At 37.1% G+C, this 9,549-nt stretch overlaps 1 protein-coding gene across 2 annotated transcripts in view; it reads left to right on the top strand.

Moving 5' to 3' along the window:
- The first annotated feature begins 1,026 nt into the window (after positions 1-1,026).
- slc5a11 (solute carrier family 5 member 11) overlaps positions 1,027-9,549 on the top strand; it is a 9,351-nt gene continuing 828 nt past the window's right edge. Inside the window, exons 1-16 of one of the 2 annotated variants that reach the window (XM_079455498.1) lie at positions 1,027-1,169; positions 1,265-1,319; positions 1,906-2,077; positions 2,679-2,750; positions 2,944-3,048; positions 3,252-3,311; positions 3,400-3,504; positions 3,954-4,059; positions 4,135-4,215; positions 4,286-4,491; positions 4,579-4,714; positions 4,806-4,913; positions 5,058-5,208; positions 7,847-8,015; positions 8,089-8,304; positions 8,414-8,549. In XM_079455498.1, the coding sequence (XP_079311624.1) occupies positions 1,943-2,077; positions 2,679-2,750; positions 2,944-3,048; positions 3,252-3,311; positions 3,400-3,504; positions 3,954-4,059; positions 4,135-4,215; positions 4,286-4,491; positions 4,579-4,714; positions 4,806-4,913; positions 5,058-5,208; positions 7,847-8,015; positions 8,089-8,304; positions 8,414-8,549 (1,786 nt within the window). In that variant the 5' untranslated portion in view covers positions 1,027-1,169; positions 1,265-1,319; positions 1,906-1,942. Of the gene's footprint in view, positions 1,170-1,264; positions 1,320-1,905; positions 2,095-2,678; positions 2,751-2,943; positions 3,049-3,251; positions 3,312-3,399; positions 3,505-3,953; positions 4,060-4,134; positions 4,216-4,285; positions 4,492-4,578; positions 4,715-4,805; positions 4,914-5,057; positions 5,209-7,846; positions 8,016-8,088; positions 8,305-8,413; positions 8,550-9,549 lie in introns of both variants that reach the window. The other variant, XM_079455499.1, reaches the window with a different exon arrangement.

The raw sequence follows: 9,549 nt of genomic DNA, 5'->3' as shown, positions 1-9,549 counted from the left end.
TAATCATAAAATAATAATAATAAAAATAATAAGCACTTTCAGTATCATGTTTTGACAGAATTGATAAATAACTGAAATGATTTTGGGGAAATGTGCTGTTCAACAGTGTGTCTATTGAACTGTACCGGCTCAAAGTTGTTAGTTGGTAAGTTGGTAAGGTTTCTTTATTCAAATTAATGTCTTAACTGATCAAAGTCATTCCTTGTGTGCATACTGTTTAAATGCATATAAAATAAAGAGAATACTATTGTGTAATACTGTAATATTGAGATCAATTTAGTTATTTTATTGCTTTGAATGAATGTAACCGTACAGTAGATGATGATTTTAGTAGATGCCTTTGTTGTTTAATGAAAAAAAGATGCTGCTAATCTGCTTTTATTTCTCATTGCAATCAAACGGTTCTTACTGTATTATTTTATTCATTGTACTTGAATTGTACGTTGAACGATTATATGGGACTTTCCGCTATTCAAATGCAATGCTTGTGCAAATATTACACGCACAGAATGTCTTCGGTGTAAAGTTTGCCAGGTATGACAATGTCCAGAAATTTACAGTATAAAGTACATTTATTATGTGAATCCATTTATTAAATAATAGAGTTAATATTGGTCAGAATTCGTCCTTCTTTGCATTTGTCTTTTGAGGATTTTTGAGTATTCGAGTGAATGTAAAGACCCTGTGCGTATTTATGACCAGTTGTTTGTACGTTATGATCCATAACGTGTAACCTTCTGTTTGTTTTCATCGTTTATATGAAGGCCTACAAAAAACAACACATTTCAAAATTAAATGACTAAATGCAAATTATGTCCATGCATTGACAAACGCAACACCACAAACCCTTTATTTTTTGTTATTAATTCATTTAAGAACATACATGATTGTTATTTAAGGTTCGTGATGTTTAATGAATGTTGGCATCTCTACTAAGTAACTGTGTATGAGGAATGTTGCAACATGGTTCTGTTGTCATCACTGTTTTGATAATAAAACGCTCTTACATTTTAACCAGCGCATGTCATCTTACATAAAGAGCAAGTGGAGTTTGATCTTTTCCATCAGACAGGGAACGTGTCCACAGAACAAACGGATTCTGTCACTAAAGACCGTTTGAATGGACACCAGGCTCAGATGAAGACTTGTCTATCCCACTCATTTTTCAGGTGAGTCTATACTTTTATTTGGTTTTACTCCATGAGATCTTAGATCACAGCTTTGGTGATTCTTCAAGCTGAAGCAGCAGTTCGTAATTTTTCAGATTCGGAGAACCTTAAGCGTTGATATCGTTCAGACTCTTATAAAGTTGCATGTTTGTAAGTATATTTTTTATTTCTCCCTACATTTTTTACCTCTATTGTCTGTTTAACATGTTTACTGTACATCTGCTTTGCAAGAGTGCAAATTGTATAACATGCCATATAAAGAAACGAAAGAAACAAGAAAATTTAGTAATCCTCTGTTGAAATCCTTTTATCAAGTCAACTTTATTTATTTGGCGCTTTTTACAAGTTTCATTGTTACAAAGCAGTTGAACATGAAACATTTTGACTATAAGCTAAATATATAAAGTTATACAAGGAAAAAAAATAAAGTGAAAAGACAGAAGACAGACACACACCGATCCATCACACCCACATACAAAACACTCCACACACACACACACACACAATATGCACACTTACTAACACACATAGACACACACACAATTTAGTTATCAGATTTAGTTCTAAGGAAACACGTGCCATGTGTTTTAATATGAATATATAATGAATATATGACTGTAATTCTTGGAAAAATGTTAGATAATAGATAACTGAAGGTGTAAAGTCACATCTACTGTTGTTATTGCATCCAGCTTGTCAACGCGTGCACACATGTCTGTGCTTTTGTTTTAAAAAGTGACACGCACTTGAGAAACTCGTTGACCTTTGACCTCATGGGTGCCACCGAGCTTCCCCACGCTTCTCCTTCCCCGACCGCTGAAAACACATCACCGCCGACCATCCTGGTCACCACAGATATCGTGGTGCTGGTCATCTACTTCATCTTGATCCTGGCTGTGGGATTATGGGTAATCCTTTTACTACGGTATATCATGGCATGTTTTGTTCAGATCATGGGTGGTTCTGGTACACTTTCTCTCATTGAAATAATACAAAGACAGATTTTAACTAAAGGGTTGAAGTATACTGTATGTCTGTACATTGTAAAAAAATATTTAATCATTAAAACTATTGAAACTTTTGTCAGTTGAAATAAAATAAAATAAACATGATATAATATATAAAAGTTATATATCAAAGCAAATATATGTAATATATAAAAGCAAAAATATATATGGCCTTAACAATAAACTGGAACTAAAATTACTACATTAAAATGGATATGCAAATTTTAACAAATTGTGTGTTTATTTTTAACATATTTTCTGTTAAAAGTAACACAAGTAACACAAAACTTTATCATTCTCTGTAATGGCACAGATACACTTTATAGTGTTGGCAAAGAATTTATTAATACAAAATAAAATAAATGTTTAAGTATTTTCAGTTGCTGTTTTGTGGCGAAGAGTGGAGTTATGTGTGACAACTAGCCCCAGTCTCATGTATATATTATATGTTATCTATACATTCTGCATCTGACACATTCAAAATCTTTCGCTCTCTCAACAGTCCATGTGGAAGACCAAGAGGAGCACAGTAGACGGGTACTTTCTGGCAGGCAAAAACATGACCTGGTGGCCTGTGGGTGAATCTCACAAAAATCTGTCAAAACCGTATCAAAAACTTCATCCCAAATCAAAAGAAATTAATGCAACATTTTAGTTCGCTTGAAGAAAATAGCAATTTAAGTTCCATGTACTTGTATACGTATATTGCAACATCGTGCTTTTAATAAAGAAGGTAATTTTCTCCTGATTTACATATGTTTGGGCAGGTGGGCGCGTCACTTTTTGCCAGTAATGTTGGCAGTGGTCACTTCATTGGACTGGCAGGCTCAGGGGCAGCAGCTGGTATTGGTGCCGCTGCTTATGAATGGAACGTGAGCACAGTACTTTTACATTTGAACATTTCTTTCTCGTTCTCGAAGGAAGTCCAAGATAATAAAATAACATGCTTATGAAGCAGATTACGGTTAATGGCAAAGACATGAAGTTTAAAGTTTGTAAAGTCTTGGTAAAGTTTAAGGAGCCTTCTGTTGTAATGTGGTTGATATTAACTTATTCTTGTTTATATTTTACGTAGGGAATGATCATGGTGTTGCTCTTGGGCTGGCTATTTTTGCCCATCTACATTGCGTCAAGGGTGAGACGAATTTAATTTTGATCTTTTACAACGTTCGTTTTCTTCACAGGTAAATCATGCTGATTCAGATTGTTGTATTATTTCACAGGTCACGACAATGCCGGAGTATTTACAGAAAAGATTTGGAGGCAAAAGAATCCCGTTATTCCTTTGTGTTTTATATCTATTTATTTACATCTTCACCAAAATATCAGTAAGTGCAATATATGAAAACATCACGAAAAAAATTAAGAGACCATTCCAAATGTGTATTGAATCATCATTTCTAGATGTATTGTGGCAATTCCAGCCCAGTGTCTGTTGAATTTCAACAAAATCAAACCTCAGGAGTGACAAAGTCATCCAACAGCAATGTGAAAGACACACGAAAACAGTGATACAAATCACATAGGTTATCACATAGAAATATACATTTTGAGCTTTTCCTAAATGTACAAATATTACTGTTGTTAAATGTGAATATGAACTTGTTTTCTTTGAAGTATTTGAGATCAGAAAAAATACAGTCTGTTATTTTGAGTTTCTCCAGTTTTCATTTTCTGCACATAAATGCAAAAGTAAGAAATATGAGAATGAAAATATGAGAATGAAACAAAAATGCTTATATTACTGTCATTTTGATATTTGTCATTCTCTGTGAAGGTGGACATGTATGCAGGAGCCGTGTTCATCCAGCAGGCTCTCCAGTGGAACATCTACCTCGCCGTGGTTTTGCTTCTGGGCATCACGGCCCTCTACACCATCGCGGGTCTGGATATTTGACTCTTAATATGCTTGAAATACTCTGTTGAGCCGTCTCATGACAGATATGACGTGGTTGCAGGTGGTCTGGCAGCTGTGATCTACACTGATGCAGTTCAGACTGTCATCATGGTAATAGGAGCCTTGATCCTCATGGGATTCAGTAAGTTATTAGGATGCATAGAAGCATAGAGAAATAAAAACTGGATTTCATGTTTTCTGTTACTGTGAAGGTTTTTCAGAGGTCGGGGGAATTCAAGCGGTTCTGGACAGGTATCCTCAGGCTATACCCTCCGTCCTAGTCCCCAACACTACCTGCGGGATTCCTCGAGAAGACGCCTTTCATATTTTCCGTCACCCGGTGACCTCTGACCTCCCCTGGCCGGGGGTCATTCTGGGCATGTCCGTGCCCTCCATGTGGTACTGGTGTTCTGACCAGGTGAAGGAAAGCAAGACTGTACTTAATGAAGCGAAATCTAATTCATTCGATAAACACTTGATGTTGTGTTATTGTCACTGTGTCCAGGTTATAGTCCAGCGTTCGCTGGCTTCTAAAAACATTCTTCATGCTAAAGGAGGATCTTTGCTGGCTGCTTACCTCAAAGTTCTGCCCTTCTTCATGATGGTCCTTCCTGGCATGATAAGCAGGATACTTTATCCAGGTGACCCCACCGAAGTGAACCCATCTGAAGAGCGTCAAGGCTTAAAGTGACCATGATATCAAAATTGAAGTTTTTTTTTTGTGTAATCTAGATGAGGTGGGTTGTGCGGACCCTGACGTGTGTAAGCAGGTGTGTGGGAACCCGGTGGGCTGCTCTGACATCGCTTATGCCAAACTAGTCATGGAACTTCTTCCTGCAGGTATACATGTTTTTCCTTGAGAACGGTTCGCCCAAATATTATTTCATCCTACAATCCTTCAGTCTTCAGTCTTGTTCTTTCACCGTCGATGTTTTAAGAAGCTCTGGGATGATGAACTGATTTAGTTCCTGGGTGTTGTTCCAGGTCTGAGGGGTCTGATGATGGCCGTCATGCTGGCCGCTCTCATGTCCTCCTTGACCTCTATATTCAACAGTTCCAGCACCATCTTCACCATGGACCTGTGGCGGTACGTCCGGAGATCTGCTACTGAGTGGGAGCTCATGATCGTGGGGAGGTAAGTCATGCGCAAGAACATTCAAATGAAGTTGAATTTTTGCACATCTAAAATTCTTGCTTTTGGTTTGGAAACTCAAAATGTTTCACAGTAGCAGTTCTGCATAACGTGTCGATTAGCGTTTTCTCGTCCCATAAATGAAAACACGTGGGCATTCAATGTTACCCAGTTGTTAAAGCTGGGCTGTTTCAACTTCTGTAAAAGTGTGATGGTTTGTGTACATACACTGTAAACAAAACAGAAATTTACTGTCAGCTGGATTGACAGATTATACTGTAAAATAAAAGTTTTCTTTCCTGTAATATTACAGGATATAATACATTTACGTTCAAAATAATAGCAGTGTGTGAGTAAGGCTTAAAATCCTTATAATAACTTTTATTTCAATACACAAATGCATTGGGAACACTGCACATTCTATTATATATCAAAACATGAAGAACAAAACATGAACACAAAATGTAATTACCTCTACAGAAAGAAAGAGGTTTTTCTTTTTTCTTTAGAAAGTCAAACATTTACTGTTTTAAATGAAAAGAGCTTTAAAAAAAGAGAAGATTTAGCGTTCTTGTGAATCACTGAACTGGATCGCCACTGTTTCTGAGAACTGCTTCACATCTGTGTTGCATGGAGTCGACCAACTTCTATCACCCGTGAACAGGTATTCCAGCCCAGGACGATTGCACTGCACACCACAATTCCTCTGCATTTCTTGGTTTTGCCTCAGAAACAGCTCAACAAGTTTTCTATTGGATTAAGGTCTGGACATTGGGCTGGCCACTTCATAACGTTAATCTTGTTGGTCTGGAACCAAGATGCTGCTCGCTCATTGGTGTGTTTGGGGTCATTGTTGACCCTTTTTCTTTAAGTATTTTAATGTACTGAAACTGATCCATGATCCCTGGAATCCAATAAATAGGCCCAACACATGAGAAACATCCCCATATGATGATTGCGCCACCATGCTTCATTGTCTTCACAGTGTACTGTGGCTTGAATTCAGTGTTTGGGGTCGTCTGTCAAACTGTCTCGACCCCTAGACCCAAAAAGAACAATCTTGCTTTGGTCAGTCCACAACATATTACGCCATTTCTCATTAGGCCAGTCAATGTGTTCTTTGGCAAATTGTAACCTCTTCGGCACATGTTGTCTTTTTAACGACGGGACCTTGCGGGGGCTTCTTGAAGATAGCTTCACATAGGCGTCTTCTAATTGTTACAGTACTCACAGGTAACAGCAGACTTTCTTTGATCCCCCTGGAGCTGATCGTTGGCCAGTCTTTGCCATTTTGGCTATTCTTCGATCCATTGGAATGGTTTTTTCTTTTTGTTTTCTTTCTGGTTTTGGTTGCCATTTTAAAGCATTTAATATCATTATAGCTGAGCAGCCTATCATTTTCTGCACTTCTTTATGCTTTTCACTCTCTAATAATTTTTTTATCAAAGTACGCTGTTCTTCTGAACAATGTCTTGAACGACCCATTTTACTCAGAGAGAAATCCACAGTTTGAGCCTTCGTCCTCAAAGAAGGTCCACTTTGACACCAGTTTTTCCACAGAATGATTTACCTCTCTATTTGAACTCCACACTGCTACTATTTTGAACATGCCCGTTTCAATTAATGATTCAATTACACAAAATTAGCAGCACTGTTGGGTCTGCTGGTTTTCTATAACTCTACTACACCTACTAGTAAAATATTAGCCATATAGCAAATCTTTTTTGCTATATTAGCTTTCCTGTAGCTCAGTGGTAAGAGTATTGCGTTAACAACGCAAGATTGTAGGTTCGATCCCATGGGATTGGAAATACCCACGTAAAATGTATAGGATAATGCATTGTAAGACGCAAAGGGTCTGCCAAATGCCTACAATGTAAATGTAAAATATATAGAAACATTATTTCTACCAAAAACAGTGACTGATCTGGTTAGTGATGTTGGACTGCTATTAGTTTGAACACAACTGTACACATAATAAATTGTTTTCCCGGGTTTTCTTGAAAATTTGCGGTCCTTTTCTTTTGACCATACATAAAAAATAAACAGTAAATAAATAAAATCTTATTTAAAAACGAGGCAGGTGGGCGCAGAAAGGACAACAGAAATAAACTGTAAAATAACGTTTCCCACTGTAAAATTACATGTTTCCCCGGATTTCTAGGAAATTTGCGGTCCTTTTCTTTTGACTATACATAAAAAATAACAGTAAATAAATAAAATCTTATTTAAAAACGAGGCAGGTGAGCGCAGAAAGGACAACAGAAATAAACTGTAAAATAACGTTTCCCACTGTAAAATTACATGTTTCCCCGGATTTCTAGGAAATTTGCGATCCTTTTCTTTTGACTATACATAAAAAATAACAGTAAATAAATAAAATCTTATTTAAAAACGAGGCAGATGGGTGCAGAAAGGACACCAGAAATAAACTGTAAAATAACGTTTCCCACTGTAAAAATACATAAAAAATCAGCAAAAACTGTTTATCTCATTCTTACATTTAGCGGAAAATCTGTAAAGAAGAACTGAAAAATCTGTAAAATGACGTAGTAATTACAATGTATAGGTACACTTTGAGAGCAAATGTTATCCTTAGAAGTGAGTGAAATGATAACTTGTGTGTGTGTTTGTGTGAAAGAGTATTCGTGTTGGTGTTAGTGGTGGTGTCGGTGCTGTGGATTCCTCTGGTTCAGGCCAGTCAGGGTGGACAGCTCTTCATCTACATTCAGTCCATCAGCATGTACCTGCAGCCTCCAGTATCCGTGGTCTTCCTCTGTGGATGCTTCTGGAAACGTGCTAATGAGAAGGTAGAGGACAACAGACTATTCATACAGTTAATATGTTTGAACTTTTGAACACAATGTGTTTGTGTTGGTTTAGGGGGCGTTCTGGGGGCTGATACTGGGCCTATTGGTGGGATGCATACGGATGATTTTGGACTTTGTGTACCCCACACCAGTCTGCTACGAGAGCGACAACAGACCCGACATCATCAAATATGTTCACTATCTGTACTTCTCCATCATTCTCACCGTCTTCACACTCATCGTGGTGGTTTGTATTAGTTTGGCTACAGAAGAGCCCAAACCCGAGCAGGTGAGATAACACACACCACACAAACACATGCATGAGGTTCACATGTTTTTGTAGTTTTGTGATTGTACGGTGATATGTGTTGCAATCTCAGGGTTTTGTCATTTTGCAGATCAGTCGATTGACATGGTACACGCGTTTTGATCCAGTGGAGACTGACACGTTTGCCATTACAGATCTCGACACAATCGAGACTGACACGCAGTACACAAAAGAGATGGAAACCGATGCCCACAAAACAAAAGAAGGTACTTTCTCGCATGATTCTGTATAAATCCATCCATACGAAAAAAGTTTATTCAAGTGCGCTGTTACAGTATACTTGTTTTAAACTAAAAATAAGAAATGATACTTCAGTCTACCCGTGAACCTACTTTTCAGAAACACATCCTTGTGATCATGGTGAGCTCCTAGTTTATTTTACTTATAAAAACTAGACATCGACCACTTTAGTTAGAATCAAACACATAAAGTACACTTAAAGATATATTTAAACTTTGGTAGATAAACGTGTGACTTGATTTAATGAACTTGAAGTATTTTTTTTGTTAGGCCAGTGATCATTCTCAGCATGCATTAGATTCAACTTAGCTTATCTCAACTTTATTCATCATCTTTATTTTCAGTCATTTTCTATTTCTGTTCGTTTATATTATAGTCCAGATATCCAGCAGAGGGAGACAAAGGCATGTGGTATTATTATTGCTTTTAAAAAGGAAAATGTGTTGACTGATTCAAACAAGGACATTAAATATCTTAGGCAAGGTATTTAAAGGAACAGTCACTCAAAAATGAAAAGTCTGTATTTTGATTTGTTGAACACAAAAGAAGATATTTTGAAGAATGTAGAAAAGCAAAATGTCCCTTAAATTCACCCTAAAAATATCTGTACGTCATTACATTAGAGTCGTTTTTATAATAATGTTTGAAACCATCTGTTATCATTGTGATGGATATATTCAAGTTCACACAGGTGTGCCAGTAGAACAACCACAGGTGCAGTTAACACTAGTCGAGTTCCAATACTTTGTTTTGAACACTGCATCTATTGTTTTGGACTTGAAAACATGTCTTATTGTGAGATAATTAGTTTCAGGACGGCTGTTTTTAACTTTTTAACCACTTATCTTGTTATTTCGGTTGTCTAATGCAATGACAGTCAAACATCGGCATATCTGGCTCACTGACCCCGGAACAAAAAGCCTTGCACATGCATATTCATGCGGGTCAGAATAGTTATCTGTGCGA

This window comes from Barbatula barbatula (genome assembly GCF_947034865.1).
Source record: "Barbatula barbatula genome assembly, chromosome: 5".
Classification (NCBI taxonomy): Eukaryota; Metazoa; Chordata; class Actinopteri; order Cypriniformes; family Nemacheilidae; genus Barbatula; species Barbatula barbatula.
This window is presented reverse-complemented; position numbering and strand designations above follow the sequence as displayed.